The sequence below is a fragment of the Oncorhynchus mykiss genome, chromosome 13, assembly GCF_057628025.1.
Source record: "Oncorhynchus mykiss isolate SJ-2025 chromosome 13, ASM5762802v1, whole genome shotgun sequence".
Classification (NCBI taxonomy): Eukaryota; Metazoa; Chordata; class Actinopteri; order Salmoniformes; family Salmonidae; genus Oncorhynchus; species Oncorhynchus mykiss.
In genome coordinates this window covers 41,269,096-41,292,331 of record NC_143034.1, presented here as the reverse complement: position 1 = coordinate 41,292,331, position 23,236 = coordinate 41,269,096, and the positions used below count along the sequence as shown (strand labels likewise).

General features: G+C 42.9%; 1 protein-coding gene across 4 annotated transcripts in view; it reads right to left on the bottom strand.

The window, feature by feature from the left end:
- Positions 1-23,236, bottom strand: part of LOC110486134 (corticotropin-releasing hormone receptor 1) — a 202,282-nt gene that overhangs the window by 57,819 nt on the left and 121,227 nt on the right. For 3 of the 4 annotated variants that reach the window (XM_090196203.1, XM_090196204.1, XM_036940770.2), the window contains exons 4-5: positions 21,718-21,837; positions 10,503-10,585 (exon numbers count right to left, since the gene is read on the bottom strand). In XM_090196203.1, coding sequence (XP_090052329.1) covers positions 10,503-10,585; positions 21,718-21,837 — 203 coding nt within the window. The remainder of the gene's footprint in view (positions 1-10,502; positions 10,586-21,717; positions 21,838-23,236) is intronic. The other variant, XM_090196205.1, reaches the window with a different exon arrangement.

The window sequence follows — 23,236 nt, the reverse complement described above, 5'->3', positions numbered from 1 at the left end:
TTGTATAATGACTCCTGATGATGACTATGATCTGTGATTATAGAAAACATTTGTGCCGCTGGTACACGAGAGTATCTCTAGAGCTGAGATTTTACTGATAGACTTGAAATCTGCAAGTGGAGATTCCAGCACCTGGAAACTGTACATGGACATACAGTAATGATTAGTAAAAGTGGGTTTGAGAAAAAAAACTAAAACACATCCATGCAGTTTCCCTCTAGTTCTAGTGGGGTAGGCTAACAATCCGCAGTACTGTATGTGCAAAACATTAACCTCTCCCCACCTTTAATGTTTTAGTTCTAAGATACAGAGGTAGCAGTTACACTCACAGTTTAATTCGCTCTGTGCCCAACTGTCTTCCCCACTACCCTTTGTGAAAAATGTTATATTCACCCTAGCAGCTGTTTCATGCAGGGCTATTTTGATCTCGCAGGTGGGGGAGTCTGTTATAGCTCAGGCTACAACACTGCTTAATCTACAGCACACTCTCCTGTCTGCTATCTGTGCCTGTGTCTCTCTCTCTCTGTGCTGTGCTCTAACTGGGGGGAGCTAGCTTTGTCATTCACAAATGAACCAACGAGTACCTTGTGTTCTGTACAAAACAATAACTCTGGAATGTAGGGCAGACATAGGGATGTATTTTTTTACTCGGAAACGAATCCCTCATTGCTCATTCGTCTGCCTCAGCATAACGAGACATGGTGATAGTACTCTGTACTGAGGCATCGCTTTCTCTTTCCTGGCAAAGCAGCATCCCCCTAAAAGATGTAATTCAACAAGATAACTTGCCTGAGCCAGTTGTTGTCCCCATGAGGAAATAGGAGGGGGGGGGGGCGACTATGGATCTGTCTCCGTACATTTGTCGCAGACGATATTGCAGGCACCACTGGTGAATGATGCGTTTACAAAATTACACTGATTGGCCCAAGCTACATGCATGAAATGTTGTACATATATGCACCCCCTGATGAGAAACATGCTTCCCATAACGACCTATAAGCTTTGCCCATTAGATTTTCTGCAAATCATTGACACCCCTGTTTTCAATACCTTTCAAAACCTTACCTTGAGAGAATAACAGCATAGAACATTTTTCTAAAATGTTTTATGAGTTGGAGAACACATTGGGAGGGATCTCAGACCATTCGTCCATAAAGAATATTTCCAGATCCTTGATATCCTTCGTCTGCGCTTATGGACTGCCCTCTTCAATTCAAACCACAGGTTTTCAATGTAGTCCAAGTCCGGAGACTGAGATGGCCATTGAAAAATGTTGATTTTGTGGCCAATTAACAATTTCTTTGTGGATTTTGTGTGCTTGGGGTTATTGTCTTGCTGGAAGGCCAAGTTTCAGCCTCCTGGCAGAGGCAACAAGATTTAAGGATAAAATATCCTGGTACTGGGTAAAGTTTATGATGCCGTTGACATTAACAAGGGCCCCAGGACCAGTGGAAGCAAAATAGCCCCATAACATCAAAGATCCACCACCATATTTTACAGTAGGTATGGCGTTATTTTCTGCTTATGCATTCTCATTTGGATGCCAAACCCACCACAGGTGTGCATGGCCAAAGAGCTCTATTTTCATTTCATCCAACAAATGCAGACGTCTTGAGTTTGCTAAACGGTATTGGCACTTGAATGGGAACTGGTGCTTTAGCCAGATTATATTGTCACGCCCTGATCTGTTTCACCTGTCCTTGTGCTTGTCTCCACCCCCCTCCAGGTGTCCCCCATCTTCCCCATTATCCCCTGGGTACTTATACCTGTGTTCTCTGTTTGTCTGTTTCCAGTTCGTCTTGTTTGTCAAGTCAACCAGCGTTTTTGCCTTAGCGCCTGCTTTTCCCCAGTTTCTCTTTTTCTCGCCCTCTTGGTTTTGACCCTTGCCTGTCCTGACTGAGCCCGCCTGCCTGCCTGACCACTCTGCCTGCACCTGACCCTGAGCCTGCCTGCTATCCTGTACCTTTGCCTCTACTCTGGATAACCGACCTCTGCCTGACCTGAGCCTGTCTGCCATGTTGTGCCTTTGCCTCTACTCTGGATTACTGACCTCTGCCTGTCTTGATCTGTCGTTTGCCTGCCCCTGTTGCTGTAATAAACATTGTTACTTCAACACTGTCTGCATTTGGGTCTTACCTGAAACATGATAGACATGAACTTAGAGCTCTTTGGCCACGCACACCAGTATTGGGTATGGCATCAAAATGAGAATCCATGACCAGAAAAGATCCCATACCTACTTTAACGTCTTTATCAAGGGTATCAATAATTTCGGACCCCACTCTACATGCATCTCCGCATGAGAAACAAGTATCCCATAATGGCTTCATTGTTGTATGTTGTAATAATTGTCACTAATTGCCCGGGGGGGGGGGGGCACTGTTTCATTTATGGATTACATGTTCACTGTTGCCTTGTTTCTTCGTGCACTTGTTTTCACATTTGAGCGATTTTTGTTATACTTTGTCTTTGGCCCATCCACAGAAGCCCCGAGGGCCTTATTCTCAACCGGAGTTCAAACATACAACAACTAAAAAGCATTGGGCCAGTAAGCATTTTATTTATGGTCATTTCTGTGGATCTTGCTCAGTACAGGTTACACTACCATGAAACTGCATTATCACGGAGTGACAAGCAGCCATGATTGACCTGGGAAAATAGACTATGTGGCTATTTCTATAACCCCTGCCTCTGGGGCTCTGGTGACAATGACCTTTTCCTACCGTAACAAAGTGCTTTTTCTTGTTTAAGAGTTCATGTGCCACAGTGGAATGGGATGGGGACTGGTGTTGTTTTAGTACAGCAGAACAGATATGTACTGTATATAGCGAATGAAAACGGTACAGTTGTGTGTTAAAAAAGTTTTTAAAAAGCGCATGTACTCTCCCGGTGTTTGTTTGCAATCATCTATTGGTCGTTTAAACTGGGGTAGTCAAGTCTGTAGGACATGGCTTCATTATCCTTGCTACATATGCCACTGGACTGGAATGAAAAACATTTCACAGTAATTCCCTCTTTCTATTACAAACGCATGCAGTGAATAAACAGATACACTACATAAATCATTCAAGTCCATGATCATGGTAATCTCATGAAAAGCATAGGCTATAGGACCTCTGCTTCTGCCAAGTTATTTTAAAACAAAAGAAACCTTAACATGACTCGTAACCCATGACCTCTCTTCTAGAGGGAGCCTAGCCCAGGGAAAGGAAACTTAAAAGGGGTGAACTAGCTACGTATTCCAGGGTCAAAGCTCATATCTGTTCCTCACTGATTTAGTCTGCAAAGTCATAGGAGCGGAGCATTCACTCGGCTGCCTACTAAAGAGGAAATAACCCCAAATCATCCAGCCTGGGCAGGAGGAGACTTACCACAGAACGTAAACCAACAGCTAGACATGATTTTAATGAAATAAGCACTCTAGCGACAACAGCAATTCCTCCTTAAACAACCATTACCAACTGAGCAAACCCAAAATAGACTCAGGGGTTGCTGGGATTTCAAGGAATGCAGCTTTGTGATTGGAATGAGAAGATTATAGTTTATCGTCAGCTATAAGCTTTGCGGACAGGAAGATGCCCTAGAAAGCAGTTACTCAGCCCCCTCCTGCTGTGCTGGTATACGGAACAAATTGTGAGATCAAATTGAACGTTTTGTAACCACACAGAAGTGGTTGACTCATCTTGTCAGTAGCCCACTATGCTGTAAGAGGATTAAAATGTTCTACAGGTGGAAAGGGCAAATTATCATTTACAACACGAGCCAGCTCAATACACAGACCTTCCTGGTAAAAAATATGAACTTGCTTTTGTACTCTCCTGCTCTAAGATGAGGCCAGATTTTTCTTTGCTCCACTGCATTCTGTCTTTCCATAAAGGTGATATTGAATGCTGATGCTAGCAACACTGGCAGCAGATGGCTTGTATTCCTTCTCAACAAAACCTAGTCATATAAGTTTGGTCTACCACTATTTATGCAACCGGTGATAAAACCCAAGACTTAAGTGTTCAAATTCAACAGTCACTGCATACCTCAAAAAATGTGTGAATTACTGGCATAAACAGCTCCAACAAAATAACCACTGTAGTCAGATATAGTGAATGCCAAGAAAGAGTAATATAGCTAACCTTTTCCCTACTTGATGTTAAAAAGATTTGTAAGCAAAAGCTATGCCCTAAAGGATTGCACACTTTCTGAATATCAGTAAAGGTCACTGGAACTACTTTTAATTAAGTACATCGGACCTTTGTGTCTGCAAGGTGACACTGTTTAAATAGCACTGCTTTGCCACCGTCGTCAGTCTTTGAATAACCATGCCATTGAGTCCCATACTGTTTTTAATTTCCCCTATACCACAAGGTTTGATTTTGTAAACGCGCAGCACCAACCTTCCCGATGCTTGGATCTGGATGAGCCAAACCACAAAGCAGTGGGCGTCCGAGGCGACAGCGTGCTCCCCTGTGTGAGTGGACTTATTCATTTGCATGTGTATGTCCCTGAGGAAACAGATGGTGGGGAGAGGAGAGCAGGCAGTGTGCAGCCGTCTGCCCAGTAGCAAGGGGGTCCTCACCAGCTTTAGAGGACTCACGTGTTCGTCCGTTCACAATACTGCTAGCTATCAGCTGCCTGCTTGCCAATGGCCATCTCAATCAATCTGTGCCATTGGTTTTGGGAAGGGAGCTAATTTGTTTTTACATGATTCATAGTCCTGTAAGTGATTCATATACTGCAGCTTTCCGACTCATTCAAATGAAGGTTGGTGTTTTTTTCAGGGAACGGAAAGGAGGGCAAAAAGGTCACTGGTCAAATTTGTGGTTAAAAAGTATTTCAGAGAAAAATGAAAATGTACAGTAAGAGTTATAATAAGGTATTCTAATTGACCAGTTTACAATCAACGGTATGGGCATTGGAATAGCTTAATGTTCACAGAAAATGTGTTTTCAGCTCACGCTGTACAGTATGTGTAACAAGTGATTGGAGCTACTGTACAGTATATGCTTGGGAGACTATGCATATAGTACTACCTCACGCTACCTTTCCTTCCCTCCAACCAGATCACCTCCATTACGCTCCATAACGATCTGGTCGACGTAAACAACCACTTATGCCTAGTTAAATACAAGCTACAAATAAGCCTATACATTAAGCTCAAGCTCCCTTCCACTCTCTTCTCCTCCCAAAGACGGAAGAAAAGTGTTTAGGTAAAAGCCCTGTTGGCTTGAGGACTGAGATATAAAGGTATGACTCTGTATGACTGGTAGCTTCTGCTGTGAATGACTGAGCTGAGCCCTCTTCGAAATATTTAAATTGGAGTACAGATTATTATTATTATTATTATTTTTTTTTTTAAATTCACCTTTATTTAACCTGGTAGGCTAGTTGAGAACAAGTTCTCATTTACAACTGCGACCTGGCCAAGATAAAGCATAGCAGTGTGAACAGACAACAATACAGAGTTGCACATGGAGTAAACAATAAACAAGTCAATAACACAGTAAAAAGAAAAAAATAGTCTATATACTGTGTGCAAAAGGCATGAGGAGGTAGGCGGAAAATTTAAATTTTGCAGATTAACACTGGAGTGATAAATGGTCAGATGGTCATGTGCCGGTAGAGATACTGGTGAACTGAGATAAGGCGGAGCTTTACCTAACATGGACTTGTAGATGACCTGGAGCCAGTGGGTCTGGCGACGAATATGTAGCGAGGGCCAGCCGACTAGAGCATACACGTCGCAGTGGTGGGTGGTATAAGGTGCTTTAGTAACAAAACGGATGGAACTGTGATAAACTGCATCCAGTTTGCTGAGTAGAGTATTGGAAGCTATTTTGTAGATGACATCACCGAAGTCGAGGATCGGTAGGATAGTCAGTTTTACTAGGATAAGTTTGGCGGCGTGAGTGAAGGAGGCTTTGTTGCGAAATAGAAAGCCGACTCTAGATTTGATTTTAGATTGGAGATGTTTGATATGAGTCTGGAAGGAGAGTTTACAGTCTAGCCAGACACCTAGGCACTTATAGATGTCCACATATTCTAGGTCGGAACCATCCAGGGTGGTGATGCTAGTCGGGCGAGCGGGTGCAGGCAGCGAACGGTTGAAAAGCATGCATTTAGTTTTACTAGCGTTTAAGAGCAGTTGGAGGCCATGAAAGGAGTGATGAATGGCATTGAAGCTCGTTTGGAGGTTAGATAGCACAGTGTCCAAGGAAGGGCCAGAAGTATACAGAATGGTGTCTTCTGCGTAGAGGTGGATCAGGGAATCACCCGCAGCAAGAGCAACAACATTGATATATACAGAGAAAAGAGTCGGCCCGAGAATTGAACCCTGTGGCACCGCCATAGAGACTGCCAGAGGACCGGACAACATGCCCTCCGATTTGACACACTGAAATCTGTCTGCAAAGTAGTTGGTGAACCAGGCAAGGCAGTCATTAGATAAACCGAGGCTACTGAGTCTGCCGATAAGATTATGGTGACTGACAGAGTCGAAAGCCTTGGCCAGCTCGATGAAGACGGCTGCACAGTACTGTCTTTAATCGATGGCGGTTATGATATCGTTTGGTACCTTGTGCGTGGCTGAGGTGCACCCGTGACCGGCTCGGAAACCAGATTGCACAGTGGAGAAGGTACGGTGGGATTCGAGATGGTCAGTGATCTGTTTGTTGACTTGGCTTTCGAAGACCTTAGATAGGCAGGGCAGGATGGATATGGGTCTGTAACAGTTTGGGTCCAGGGTGTCTCCCCCTTTGAAGAGGGGGATGACCGCGGCAGCTTTCCAATCCTTGGGGATCTCAGACGATATGAAAGAGAGGTTGAACAGGCTGGTAATAGGGGTTGCAACAATGGCGGCGGATAGTTTCAGAAATACAGGGTCCAGATTGTCAAGCCCAGCTGTACGGGTCCAGGTTTTGCAGCTCTTTCAGAACATCTGCTATCTGGATTTGGGTAAAGGAGGCTTGGGCGAGTAGCTGCGGGGAGCTGTTGGCCGAGGTTGGAGATGCTTGTTGAAGTTTTCGATTATCATGGATTTATCGGTGGTGACCGTGTTGCCTAGCCTCAGTGCAGTGGGCAGCTGGGAGGAGGTGCTCTTGTTCACCATGGACTTTACAGTGTCCCAGAACTTTTTGGAGTTAGAGCTACAGGATGCAAAATTCTGCTTGAAAAAGCTGGCCTTTGCTTCCCTGACTGACTGCGTGTATTGGTTCCTGACTTCCCTGAACAGTTGCATATCGCGGGGACTATTCGATGCTATTGCAGTCCGCCACAGGATGTTTTTGTGCTGGTCGAGGGCAGTCAGGTCTGGAGTGAACCAAGGGCTATATCTGTTCTTAGTTCTGCATTTTTTGAATGGAGCATGCTTATCTAAGATGGTGAGGAATTTACTTTTAAAGAATGACCAGGCATCCTCAACTAACAGGATGAGATACCCGTGCCAGGCCGATTAGAAAGGCCTGCTCGCAGTTGGTCAGGATAACGTCTATGAGGGTGCCCTTGTTTACAGATTTAGGGTTGTACCTGGTGGGTTCCTTGATGATTTGTATGAGATTGAGGGCATCTAGTTTAGATTGTAGGACTGCCAGAGTGTTAAGCATATCCCAGTTTAGGTCACCTAACAGAACAAACTCTGAAGCTAGATGGGGGGCGATCAATTCACAAATGGTGTCCAGGGCACAGCTGGGAGCTGGGGGGGTAAGCCCAGGCACTGGGTGATGATAAGAGAGGTTGTATCTCAGGACATGCTGGTTGTAATGGGTGAGGTCACCGCATGTGTGGGAGTTGGGACAAAGGAGGTATCAGAGGTATGAAGAGTGGAACTAGGGGCTCCATTGTAAACTAAAACAATGATAACTAACCTGAACAACAGTATACAAGGCATATTGACATTTGAGAGAGACATACAGCGAGGCATAAAGTAATCGCAGGTGTTGATTGGGAGAGCTACCTAAAACAGGTGAGACAACAACAGCTAATCAGCTAACACAACAACAGCAGGTAAAATGGTGATGACTAGGCAGAGAGGGTCGGATTAACTACACACAGAGCCTGAGTTCGCGGCTGGGGCCGACAGATAAAAATAAATAAACAGAATGGAGTACCATGATTAATGGACAGTCCAGCAGGCATCAGCTATGTAGCCAAGTGATCATAGTGTCCAGGGGGCAGCAGTAGATGGAACAGGGAAGCCGCCACCACGCTAGCGACACAGTGTTTAAAGTTAGTAGCCCGGGGCTAGTAGGAGCGTCTGCTCCGACGGAGGCCGGTTGAAGGCACAGCGGATGGAGTATTCGTCGGCAGACCAGTCATGGTGGTGCGGTGGGGTTCCGTGTCGACAGAGAATCCAAGCCAGATGGGGAAAGAGGTATTGTAGAATTTAGTTTGCTAGCCGGGAGATGCGCCTGGCTCACAACTAACTGGTGCTAGCTTCGTGGCAGTGGCGTTAGCCACTATAGCCAATCGGTAGCAGCGGTGATCCGGTGCCAAGGTCCAGAGTTTACAGCAAGGATCTGGTGGAGTATTGGGCTCTAGCCATGTATGAATGGGGTTCGAAGGCCAGGAGGTGGGCCTCACGGATAGCTTCGGTACTGGGTGCCACGATGAGTGCAAGCTAGCTGTGAGCTGTGAGAAGTAGTGGTCCAGGGATTACGGCAGGAATCCGGCGTTGTTGTGGAGACACAGTCCGATACAGGTAGACTAGTGAGTATTATCCAGGCTAAAAACAGGGCTGGTATCTGTGCAGAAGGTAAAAGCCGCTAGCAGTGGCTAACAATTACTAAATAGCTTGTAGCTAATCAGCTGGTTAGCTTCTGGAGGTTCTTGAATGTGTTCTAAAATCGAAAATAATAGCGATTCCGTATCACATTGGGTGAGGCAGGTTACAGGAAGGTATAATCGAATAAAAAATCGAAAAGAGATTGAAATATATATACAAAAAAATACGAAAAATACAAAAGTACATGAGAGGACAAACAAACACGTCTTCACTGCTACGCCATCTTGGATACAGTTACCTCTGTATGCCCTAAAGGATTCACTTGTGACGGCTTAGTCATCCAGCATCAACAGGATGCTCATTGACAACGAAAAGCAAATTGGAGAGATGAAGCTTGGAACACCCACTCTATAAATTCAGTCCTGTAATTTTGTTAAGAGAATGTGTGCTGGAAGGGCACATGGTGGTGCTGGTTTGATTTCTGTTGTACCACAGAATGTTTCTATTGGCAGCTGTTGCCTCAAGATTCGAGAAGAGGGCCAGTAGCCTGAGGGTAGCCACTCGCTTCGAATACCAGGACCGACGGGAAAAAAATCTGGTGTGATGTGAGCTGGTACCGGAGGGTTGCTTGCGTCAGTATCGCAGGTGCTACTGCCGTTGTGCCCTTGAGCAAGGTACTTACAGGAGAAGCCTTGTTTTTTCAATCAAATCTATATTTTTTATGAAAATTACATGTTATAGAAGGGGTCCAGACACCTTTTTTTTTTTTGATTTCACTTGTTTATGAGAAACTTACCCCAAACAACAAATCAATTCCTTATCCTCGTTGTGTAGTATGGGGCCCCTGAAAAAAAACATGAACAAACTCTCCCAAAACACCCACATACGTCCTTTTAGAAAAGTATCTCTCAGTATAGTGATGCAGATGTTTAGATGTTGTACACATGAAATTGTGTCATTCTGAACATTACCGCAACGTTATATTCCCTTTTGTGCAACTCGAGCTGTTCCATTATCTGTGTAGCTTGCTACTACACGTAACTGGCATTTATAATAAAATAAACATAAAGTGTCTTAATAGGGCATTAGGCCACCAAGAGCTGCCAGAACAGCTTCATTGTGCCTTGGCATAGATTCCACAAGAGTCTGGAACTTCCTGTATTGCAGCACCTGCTTTCAATATACTTTTGTACCCCTCATTTACTCAAGTGTTTCCTTTATTTTGGCTGTTACTTGTAGAATGGATGGAGAGGAATCGCTTGAATCGCAGTAAAAGGGAATATAACGTTGTCAATAAAGTTTGGAATTAAACCATTTTGTGTGTCCAACATCTTAATGACCTGCGTCACAATATTGAGAGCTGTTTTTGGAGCCTTTGCTCATGTATTTTCCGGGATGCCAGACTACACAACGAGGGTGAGGAAGTGATTTGCTGTTTGAGGTAAGTTTCTCAAAAACAAGTGAAATCACAGAAAAGGTGCCATTTACATTTTAAAAAATTAGATGTGGTTGTAAAAATGAAAAGTTGGTTAAAAAAACAACTCCCACAATGCTTTAGGGGGGCTGCTCTGTGTCTGATCCTATCCAGCCCATCATGTGCGTGTTTCGGTTTGAGGGATACTGAGAATTTCTCTGCAAATAGATAGTAAATATATTTTCAGCAGTGCTTGTATCCTTAGAAGAAGAATGGAAGAATATCTTTTACTATCCATTGTAGAGAAATTCTCAGTATTCTCCGAGTTAAACAGTTAACTTTCCATACACCAATAACCATGCTACATACAGTACATACCTCATTGAGAATCTCTTGACACTGGGTGTAGTTGCCTTTCACGGCCCAAGACCCGTTGGAAAGGCATTCTCTATACACATTGTCTGCGGAAATAAAGATTTGAAAACCATGTTATAAAGTAAGCAAACATGCACCATTTCTCCTTTCATACAAGCGGATTAAATAAACCGCAGCCTTAAACTCAGATTCTGCAAAACCACACAGGGCGATCCAATCTTTGACAATGTTGCAATGTTGCACGCCAGACCCATTTCCAAATAAGTATTGGAACTCTTGACAGTGCTGCCCCTTTTTTATTCTCTAAATAATACAAAAAAATACAACAAAGTCTCCCGGAATAAAGTGAAGCAACAAAAAAGAAAACACCCACGGCTGAGAGGTGTCTTTATTTTATGTCAGGTGTACATGCTACATGCACACGGTGGAGGTAACGTGACTCCAGAAGTAAGCAAGAGACAAACAGAGAATCAAAGGCACAGACTTCTAAAAGACTCTCTGCTGTGTTCACAAGGTTGCGACGGAGTAAGCGACAGAGTGTTGGAGACAGCCGAAAACACATCAAAAGCAGTCAGATCTTAAGCTAACCTAAAAATAAAGACTGTCAGCTACGCTCTACTGACACCTAATGAACCATCGTAATATTACCTGACAAAGTGCAAGAAAGGAAGCATCATGTTGATACCCCATGACAGGTCTAATTGGTTGTTCTTAAGTTGATTGACACAGAGTAGGTGGCATGCCATGCTCTCAATATGTTACATTATGTTACATCACATGAATCCTACAGACAAAACACAAAACATATCAAACATAAGCACGACCTAAAGGCCATACAATGTTGTATACTTCCTGCTATGCTCTCAAGATGGAGATCTGTACAAACGCGAAGTAACGGGATAAAAACATTTTTTTTTATAGACTTAGATGAATCATTATAAAAAGTTTGGAAAAGGTATGAAATCAATAACTATAATTGAACAAGAGAAGTGTGATGCCATGATATCTCAACAATAACACTCTTGACATTTTATACACCCCCCCCCCCCCGCCCCAAAATAAGAAATATTTGAGATTATCAGAATTTTTCAAACGTCATGTTTTTTTGCTGTAAGGGTTCTGTATTAAAGTAGTTATTTCCAACCATTATGTAGTCTACATATACTGACCTGTTCTTGATCCGTGGGAGTTGGTTTTGTAATACAAACACTAGTTAACACACTCTCTCACGCATTTATTGATCATTGACGTCAACATTTTAACCTTCATAGTCTGTATCACTGAACACCGTCGGAATAACCTATACATCTGTCCGACAGATTAGTTCTTTGTCGCTACCATTATACCATGACTGTCTGCCAAGAGCACCACAATAGTTGGTTGACAGTATACATGATGTAATTAAGCATACACAAGGTTCGATCTTTGAACTGGGTTGGAGGTTGGGTTGTACTGAACATATGGCATACAGTACATACATGAAAGAGAATGAGACAGTACACACACACACATACCCTGCAGAAAGCAAAGGATGTATTGTCTTCTGAAACAAACCGCTGACAATACATTTCTGCTCACCTGCTCTGGACCTTCCAGAATTATATCATTCTTCCACCTGAATCGCCCCTATTGTGGGGTTCTGTTGTAGGGGGAATTGGGGAAGGCCTCAAGTCAATATCTTTAAGGCTGAGTAGGTATTATCAGTGGGATTCAATCATTCCCACTGCAGCTGAGAGTAGCTGGCCCTGCACCGAGCAAGGTCCTCTTCCTCACTCTACCCTGAACTTTGAGCTATAGTACACTTTCTCTGAAGGTTTAAGAATGCCATACTGCTGTTCCTGGGAATAAGCTTTCTTGGAAAGATTAAGGAAAGAGCATTGAACTGAGAGGAGTAGATTACATGTTTGTCATGGATGAAATGATCCACAAAAACGATAGTTTTCATCTTTTTGACTTTGAAAATCAGTCATGGTGACCTTTTTCTAAGCCTTCTGAATAGTTTCTCTTTCTTTTAGCTTTGTTTGAAAATGAGGTCGCTATAATGTCCAGTATCACGCCAATGTGACAAGGAACTCAGGCTAACTCAAGCACAGCAACGTCCCTACGGCTAATCATTTACACCCATCAGTCCCTGTATCGATCGTAAACAACTAATATCACAAATAAAGCTCCCAATAGAATGCTGAGTTTTGGTGGAGTGGGAACACTCCAATTTCAGGAGTAGACGTTTTCTCCAGAGACAGGGATCCCAGGTCCAGAACTTCCTTCCTCAAGATGGAGTCTAGAAGGTTCAGTAAATTCCAAGTCTGGAATTTCTAATCTTCACATACTCCCTCATCTGTCGCCACCTCTCCTTCCAACCGTCTGGATAAATATAAAAATGGAGAATGGAATTCCATCAGTTAAAGTAGAGCTCCAGCTGAGAGCTAGACTTAAATTGGAAAGGAAAGAGAGGGAAGGATTTAAAGTCTGCATCTGCATTCTGCATTTTCCCGACAGAGTCAATATCTACCCTGAAGAAGAGGCCATGTACCCCCTCCTGACTATAATTTAAACAGTGTAAAGGCCAGCGCAAAATCCAAACTTCAACTCTTGCCAAGGAAACCACCTTGAGATGCTCCGGCACTCATTTTCAATACACAGTAATTCCAAAGATCATTCATGCTTAAACTCCAATTATCAACACCTACAGCTGACACATTGCCATTTAAGGACGTCGGAGTGCCTGTGTTTTGCTACAGTTTCAATTCTTATTCAGTGTGATCTCATTCCCTCTTTCCGCCCTCCCGACCGCCACGGCAACCCCCGTTGGTATTGGATGACTCACTCTATTAACGCAGCCGACCTTCTAAGCTATAATTAATCGAAATCTAGCTGAATCCCATGTAAGCCCCCGCCAGAAGCTTAACATTCTCTCTCGCCCCCTCAAACGGGATGGGTATGTTGTGTTCCGGCACGTCTTAAGTGGGCTTAATCGACGAGCTGCCAGGCTATGTAGTAAGCATGGCAACGCAGAATAGCGAATGCTGTTTACCATTCGTTGAGGAACATTCTTTGTTACAGGGGAGAATATATCTGGTGAATACGAATGGGGTTCAATCTTCACTGTCTGAAGAGCTCTAGGAACTCTAAGAAGAAAGTGGGAAGCCCAGTTAAAAAGTGAACTGAACTGAACTGAACACCTACAATCAGTAAACCCAGCTACAAAGGAGATATATGTGAAGAAGGATCAGGAGTGGGGACCCAATTGAACGGTATAATTCCAGACTCGATCTAGGGGTGTGAAACACTAATATAAGGGATGAAACATCTAAAGCGGTGTGTAACGATAATACCAATGTAACCTATCTGGGAAGATAATCACAGCTTTGAAATGATGATACAGCACCATGTATGAAGGAAACGTTCTGCCAAACTTTCTGCCAAAGTTCTCCAGCTTCAGACTGGCCTGTACCCTTCTATCATCCACGCTTGGGTTATCCATAATGACGAGTACACTGAGCCAAGAGAGAAGCAATTGGAGGGTAGTCAAGGACTTTGGCCATCAGTTGTCTCAGCTCTTCCCTCCCAACTGTTTGTCTCCTAGCAGGTGTAAGCTCCATTGGACACCGACGGTAATGTGACTAGTACTGTGCTAGTCGATCACTCTAGCTTGGACCAGAGGGACTAAGGAAGGGCCCCAAAACAGCTTCTGTAAAGCCTGAGCAGATTGGGGCCAGACAGTGTTTCTGGGCAGGATGTAGAGGTGGAATGCAACAGAGCAGTGACTGGAGAGTTGGGCTGAGTCGTTGAAGGGTGGCGGTGGTGGTGTACAAGGTTGGAGAACTGACTCTACTGACTGTGTCGATATAACAAGGGGGAAATACAGAGAGCGAGGGTGTGTGTGAGAGAGGAGAGAGACAGAGACAGACAGACTATAGGCATCGCTGTAGGCCAAATGGACATGTGTTGATGGACATGTTATAGAAGAGACCTGCGAGACTGGGGGGGAAGAGAGGGAGTCCAGGAGATGACATCTTTCCACCTCTTTCTTTCCAATTTATATCCATCACTCTACTGGAGTCTTGACTTGAATCCTTTCTGGACTATTATTGTCCTTTTCCTCCTAGTCCTCCCTGCTTGGAGGTTGAGGTGATTTAGATCACACATACACAACTCAATGTCTGTTGTAATTGTTCCTGTCACCATTTCCCCTCATTTCCATTATCTCCCTCTCTTTCCACTCTTTTTTGCCTCTAATGCTACCTATACTTGGTAGTTGTATTGATTAGACATATAAAAGCCAAGGGTTTCCTTAATTGGTCCTGTCAAACCATGAAAGAGCTCTACGATCATTCACATGCACACGCGCGCACACACATTCACACACACACACGCTCCTGACAAAGTGCTGGGCTGAAGGCAGACTCATGGATCGATTAGTTAATAGAATATGGTGATGTAAATTGGCAGGAGAATGATTCTAAGTAACTAAACATGAATCATCATTTAGTTTAAGTAATTTGATTTACGATGTCACTGATGGGTAATCAAGGCATTTATCAACTTGTAATTACAGTGTTCATGAGCATTAATGAGCATTGATGAGCATCAATAAATATTGAGTGTGTGGTTAAATTTTTGTGAAACTGGAGGTTGATCTTCTTACGTTTCTGCAACAAAGATTGAGATTACTGGTGTGCTTCCAGAACTGCCATGGTGTCACGACTTCCTCCGGCGACGTTCGGCGGTCAACATCACCGGTCTTCTAGCCATCGCCGATCCATCTTTCATTTTCCATTTGTTTTGTCTTGTCTTCCCACACATCTGGTTTCAATTCCATCAATTACATGTTGTGTATTTAACCCTCTGTTCCCCCCATGTCCTTGTCCGGTATTGTTTGATGTAAGTGCTTGTTATGTCTGGTGTGCGTCGGGTTTTGTACCCATTTATTGATTGTTCTGGTTTCCGGTGGGTTTCTATTATTAAACTGCGCCGTTGGAAACACAGTTTTTGCTCTCCTGCGTCTGACTTCTTTGCCGCCAGTACGCACCCCTTACACATGGCTCATTTAAAAGACAAACCAACACTAAGCCTTTTTAAACGCACAATCAATTATCAACTTTTTAGTTACAAAACAGCCTGGGACAATTAGTCCACTTTTGAGTTCTGACTAACTTTGATTTTGGGGTGAAATGTCCCTTTTAACAGATGTTTGACAGTGTGTAGATAATGTTACAAAACAGGACCAGACCATTGCATGTGTCCAGATATCTACATGTGTCCAGATATCTACCTTTGCTAATCTAATATATCAGCTAAAGTGTGGTTTGGGACCATTTAAAATTACAGAGAAGCAGCTCCCAGCAGTTCATCATCGTTCTATTCTTGTCAGGAAACTTCATAAATTCAAATCTGTGTCGGGGGGGGGGGGGGGGGGGGGGGGGAGTCATTTCCACGGAGAACTTCTGGATGAGGAACAGACTGGGATAATTGCTCCACTTTTAGAGATCAAAGTCCTTTCCTTCAAATCAATTGTAATCAATTCTGCTCTGATCATCTGACTATACCACTGGAGGAGCTCGATGGTGTTTGCGCTGGCTTCAGACCAACGTTGATTCCCTCGGGACATAGTTCATCATTTTGATAATGCACTGGGAAATGATATCACAGATCGTTTGGAGAAACATTTGTAGACCTCCACAAGTCTGGTTCATCCTTGGGAGCAATTTCCAAACACCTGAAGGTACCACGTTCATCTGTACAAGCAATAGTAAGCAAGTATAAACACCATGGGACCACAGCCGTCATACCGCTCAGGAAGGAGACGCGTTCTGTCTCCTAGAGAGGAACGTACTTTGATGCAAAACGTGCAAATCAATCCCAGAACAACAGCAGGACCCTGTGAAGATGCTGGAGGAAACAGGTACAAAATTATCTACATCCACAGTAAAACGAGTCCTATATCAACATAACCTGAAAGGCTGCTCAGCAAGGAAGAAGCCACTGCTCCAAAACTGCCATAAATAAGCCAGACTACGGTTTGCAGCTGCACCTGGGGACAAATATTGTACTTTTTGGAGAAATGTCCTCTGGTCTGATGAAACAAAAATAAAACTGTTTGGCCATAATGACAATCATTATGTTTGGAGGAAAAAGGGGGAGACTTGCAAGCCGAAGGGCACCATCCCAACTGGGAAGCACTGGGGTGGCAGCATCATGTTGTGGTGGTGCTTTGCTGCAGGAGGGACTGGTGCACTTCACAAAATAGATGGCAACATGAGGAATGAAAACTATGTGGATATATTGAAGCAACATCTCAGGACATCAGTGAGGAAGTTGAAGCTTGGTTGCAAATGGTCTTCCAAATGGACAATGACCCCAAGCATACTTCCACATTTGTGGCAAGGACAACAAAGTCAAGGTATTGGATTGGCCATCACAAAGCCCTGACCTCAATCCTATAGAAAATGTGTGGGCAAAACTGAGAAAGCGTGGGTGAGCAAGGAGGCCTACAAACCTGACTCAGTTACACCAACTCTGTCAGGAGAAATGGGCCAGAATTCACACAACTTATTGTGGGAAGCTTGTGGCTTGACCCAATTTAAACAATTTAAAGGCAATGCTACCAAATACTAATTGAGTGTATGTAAACCTCTGACCCACTGGGAATGTGATGAAAAAGAAAAAGCTGAAATAAATCATTCTCTCTACTATTATTCTTAAAATTTCACATTCTTAAAATAAAGTGGTGATCCTAACTGACCTAAGACAGGCACATTTTAATAGGATTAAATGTCAGGAATTGAACTGAGTTGAAATGTATTTGGCTAAGGTGTATGTAAACTTTTTAAATTGTTTTAATTATAATTTCTACATAATATGAAGATAATGTTGCTTCCAATGAAACCAGGAACCAGGAGCTTTATCATCATTAAAATAAGCTTCAGTATATTGTAGCCATTACAATTATCTGCTCAATTTATGTAAAATTCCCAATACCTTCAGAGGCCAAAAAATATGTCAGTGCTATAGACAGGTTGGTTGTTTAGCAATAAAACCGACGGCTGCACAACTATGGGCAAAACAGACTGTGTTGGCTGAGATTGTTGACAACGTGTAGGCCGAAACGATATTTTGCACCCAAATGTTTATTGAAAACATCAATACGTTTGCACGATGAGCATTTATTGTCTCTTAAGTACGTTGTCACAGTTGTTGGCTAGACAAGATATGACATCAAGAACAAGATAAAACTATCGGAAGCCAGCCATCTACGATACCCCACATGGCAGCTTCATGTCATAGTTGCTAGCTGTCTGACCTTTCAGAAATCCAAACATCACACGCCCTTCAGCCCCATCGGTGTGCGCACATCATTTCCGTGATGGTGTCAGCCAGCTCTTCTATAACATCAAGTACGTCTACGTTTGTTTTATGAAAACACTGAAAATTAGTGATTCAATTAAAACCCCTTTGGATTGGGTGGGATGACAGAGGAGAGGAAGTACTATCTTCTTGAAAAAGTTCTCTGTCCTAAATGTCAACACAATAAACATGCAGATGTAGCATTCATGTGTTTGGGAGTTATCTTTTCTACAATGAAAGTGAAGGACTAGAGAAATGAAATCACTGAATAGGATATATAGGATACCTCAGATCATGCAATAAATCACATGTCTTAGGTCAGGTTGTGACAGATGGATTACCACTTTGCTGTTTCTCATATTGTAATGTAACCTTCTAGAGTGGTGTGTTTCTCATATTGTAATGTAACCTTCTAGAGTGGTGTGTTTCTTATATTGTAATGTCATCTTCTAGAGTGGTGTGTTTCTCATATTGTAATGTAATCTTCTAGAGCGGTGTGTTTCTTATATTGTAATGTAACCTTCTAGAGTGGTGTGTTTCTTATATTGTAATGTAACCTTCTAGAGTGGTGTGTTTCTTATATTGTAATGCAGCCTTCTAGAGTGGTGTGTTTCTTATATTGTAATGTCATCTTCTAGAGTGGTGTGTTTCTCATATTGTAATGTAATCTTCTAGAGCGGTGTGTTTCTTATATTGTAATGTAACCTTCTAGAGTGGTGTGTTTCTTATATTGTAATGCAGCCTTCTAGAGTGGTATGTTTCTTATATTGTAATGTAACCTTATAGAGCGGTGTGTTTCTTATATTGTAATGCAGCCTTCTAGAATGGTGTGTTTCTCATATTGTAATGCAGCCTTCTAGAGTGGTGTGTTTCTCATATTGTAATATTACCTTCTAGAGTGGTATGTTTCTTATATTGTAATGTATCCTTCTAGAGTGGTGTGTTTCTCATATTGTAATGCAGCCTTCTAGAGTGGTGTGTTTCTCATATTGTAATGTAACCTTCTAGAGTGGTGTGTTTCTCATATTGTAATTTAGCCTTCTAGAGTGGTGTGTTTCTCATATTGTAATTTAGCCTTCTAGAGTGGTGTGTTTCTCATATTGTAATGTAGCCTTCTAAGAGTGGTGTATTAAATAGTTAACATGGCTTTTTCGTCAATTTCCTAGGGCAAAAGAGGACAGAGCAAGAGTAATTGGTCCTATAGTGGTACTGCGGGTAGTTTTGTGTGGCCTCCACTTTGCCATCGTCACTCGTCTTTAATGGTTAGTGACTAATTGCTAGAGGGAATATCACATACACATGCCTAAGCACTTACTCCAGCAATTAAAAAATCATCAAAAAATGTTATCTACAGAATCAGAAGACTTTCATGTATTTAATGGGTGCATCCACACAACACTAGTATTAATTTCACTCTACTGATCATTTTCAGAGAAGCACACATTGACCCTCTGAGAAAAGGAGGATAAGCTTGTTTCTGATAGTGATAGTTGATTATTGTTGGAATGGGAGCAACGTGAAAAAAAAAATCATTGACAGTCCTCTTTCAAACTAGCGTCAGCTACTTAAACTATCCACACTGATGTCTCAAGAGTTTACTAAATCTTACTTCGTAAATGAATAAAACAGATTTTGGTGTTGGTGAGAGAGCGAGCGAGAGGGAGAGAGAGGGAGAGAGAGAGATCATCATAGCTCTCACAGAAAGTAACATGTTGGTCTTAACTGGTTTCATCCTGTGCTGTGTGGGGTTGTGTGTGGAAGCCAACTGGTTCTCTGAGCCCTGAGATTGAAGCTTCAAGTTCACAAGCTTTTTGGGAGGGCTCCCACAATATTTTTCAGAGAGAGAGAGAGGTATCTGTTACTGCAGTTTCCGTTTACTTCTTAAGTGTGTTTCTCCCCGAAAACGGATGATGATTCATTTTTTTTTAAACACTACCAATTCCCTCCGGGCGAATTCAAAACAAAAAAATTGACCTTTGGGGAGAAATATGATACAAAAAAAGGACAAATAAAATACAACGGCACTGCACCACTATCCTGGTGGTCGTCGATCGTTTCTGAAAGGGAGCCCATTTCATCGCCTTACCCAAGTTGACCTCAGCGAAGGAGACCACTGATCTCGTGATTACCCATGTCTTTCAGCAACACGGATTTTCCCAGGACATTGTCTCAGATTGTGGGGTTCATCGCACGTTATTGGAAGGCATTTTGCTCTCTGTTGGGAGCGTCGGTGAGTCTCTCCTCGGGGTTCCACCTACAGTCTAATGGCCAACCAAGAGCTGGATAAGTTATTCCGCTGTTTCGTCTCCACTCAGGCCAGCAACTGGAGCAAGTTCCTCGTCTGGGTGGAATATGCTCATAACACACTGCCGAACACGTGCACTGGACTGTTGAATGTCAGTTTTGGTTCGGGCCTGAGGCACCCTGCAGTAGCTGGTGGACTGCGAGGGCTATGGTCCCCAGGAGTGGGCGTGGGCGTGGGCGCCTGCCCGGGACATCTTGGACCTGGGACCTTTCAGGACTTCAACTAACTACGTGGGGGTCGCCCTGGCTCTGTTTTATGGTTTCCTTTGCAGAAGCTTGATTTGTTTAAGCTGTGCATTTGTTTCCTGGGTGAGTTTTCAAGACTTAGTGTTTGTTGTTTTTTCCAGTGTACTGTAATCCTGCGGCTGTTTCTCAGTAAATCATTTATGTTTATCCTTAACCACTGATTTCTCGTCTGGTCTCTTCTCTGCACCTGGGTCCAACCTCACCACATCACAATGACGGTCAGTCAATCCGGAAGATTGCAGTCGCAAAAACCATCAAGCACTATGATGAAACTGTCTTTCACGAGGACCGCCACAGGAAAGAAAGACCCAGAGTTACCTCTGCTGCAGAGGATATGTTCATTAGAGTTAACTGCACCTCAGAAATTGCAGCCAAAATAAATGCTTCACAAAGTCTTAGCAACAGATACATCTCAACATCAACTGTTCAGAGGAGACTGCGTGAATCAGGCCTTCATGATCGAATTGCTGCAAAGAAACTACTACTAAAGGACACCAATAAGAAGAGACTTGCTTGGGCCAAGAAACACGAGCAATGGACATTAGACCTGTGGAAATCTGTCCTCCAAATTTGAGATTTTTTTTGGCTCCAACAGCCATGACTTTGTGAGACGCAGAGTAGGTGAACGGATGACCTCCGCATGTGTGGTTCCCACCGTGAAGCATGGAAGAGGAGGTGTGGGTGTGCTTTGCTGGTAACACTGTCTTGTAACACTGTCTGTGATTTATTTTCGAATTTAAGCCACAGCCTTCTGCAGCGATACGCCAACCCATCTGGTTTGCGCTTAATGGGACTATCATTTGTTTTTCAACAGGACAATGACCCAACACACCTCCAGGCAGTGTAAGGGCTATTTGACCAAGAAGGAGAGTGCTTCATCAGATGACCTGGCCTCCACAATCACCCGACCTCAACAGAATTGAGATGGTTTGGGATGAGTAGGACCGCAGAGTGAAGGAAAAGCAGCCAACAAGTGCTCAATATATGTGGGAACTCCTTCAAGACTGTTGGAAAAGCATTCCATGTGAAACTGGTTGAGAGAATGCCAAGAGTGTGCAAAGTTGTCATCAAGGCAAAGGGTGGCTACTTTAAAGAATCTAAAATATATTTTGATTTGTTTAACTGTTTTGGTTACTACCTGATTCCATATGTGTTCTTTCATAATTTTGATGACTTCACTATTATTGTGCAATGTTAAAAATAGTAAAAATAAAGAAAACCCCTTGAATGAGTAGGTGTGTCCAAACATTTACTGGTAATGTACAACCTTGGATATTGACAGACACACACAAATAAGCATTGTCAATGTGGCTCTACTCACTGGTGGTGTTGTATTTGACGCCATAGAACATCTCTGGACATGGCCGTAACACCCACTCCCCTGCAGTGCTCTTTGGCCAGCAGGTACCGATGGGATCGATGGACATGTTACAGAACAGGCCTGAGCAACAGAGAAAGGAGGGAGGGAGATAGAGAGACAGACACAGAGAAGGGGATCACAAAAGGAATGAAAGACAAGAGAAAAAAATACTGCATTACAACCAGTGGATTTTTGTCCGTGATTGTGGATGGACAGAGGTTAAAGAGCGTAGTATCACAGCTGTCTAACAGAGCGAGAATGGTAAATAAAGAACAGGACATGACCACCGTAACCTGCCTAGCAGTGCTTACAGGTACAGTAACTGGCCCTAGCGACAGTAGGGTCGACCACACACACATGGTCACAGAGGTCATTACTATGGCACCAGTCATCAACGGAGCTACAGCCTCAGGGCATGTCCAGCTGTTTTCAATTAACCCCTAACTTTTCTCATGTTTGAACATTGTACAATTTGGAAAGTTGTACCATGTTTACCCATTGCAGTTGACATTTCCATCCCTCTTAAATGAAGTTGAGCTAAACAGTAGAAACTCATTGGTTTGTTTAGACTACCCCTCAATCTATAAATGCCTAAAATAACACAAATAATGTTGATTGAAAGTTTGTTTACAAATACTTGAAATGTGCAAAGTGCAAACTAGGATTACAGTTACTATGCAGTAATGTACACTACCATTCAAAAGTTTGGGGTCACTTAGAAATGTACTTGCTTTTGAAAGAAAAGCACATTTTTTTGTCCATTAAATTAACATCAGCTTGATCAGAAATACAGTGTAGACAGTGTTAATGTTGTAAATGACTGTTCTAGCTGGAAATGGCTGATTGGGGCGGCAGGTATCCTAGTGGTTAGAGCGTTGGACCAGTAACCTAAAGGTTGCTAGATCGAATCCCTGAGCTGACAAAGTAAAGCTCTGTTGTTATTCCCCTGAACAAGGCAGTTAACCTGCTGTTCTTTGGCCATCATGGTTAAATGAAAAAGTATTCATTTTTAATGGAATATCTACATAGGTGTACAGAGGCCCATTATCAGCAACCATCACTCCTGTGTTCCAATGGCAAGTTGTGTTAGCTAATCCAAGTTTATCATTTTAAAAGGCTAATTGATCACTAGAAAATCCTTTTGCAATTATGTTAGCACAGCTGAAAACTGTTGTCTGGTTAAAGAAGAAATAAAAGTGACATTCTTTAGACTAGTTGAGTATCTGGAGCATCAGCATCTGTGGGTTCGATTACAGGCTCAAAATGGCCAGAAACAAAGGATTTTTTTCTGAAACTCGTCAGTCTATTCTTGTTCTGAGAATTGAAGGCTATTCCATGTGAGAAATTGCCAAGAAACTGAAGATCTCATACAACGCTGTGTACTACTCCCTTCACAGAACAGCGTAAACTGGCTCTAGCCAGAATAGAAAGGGGAGTGGGAGGCCCCGGTGCACAACTGAGCAAGAGGATAAGTACATTA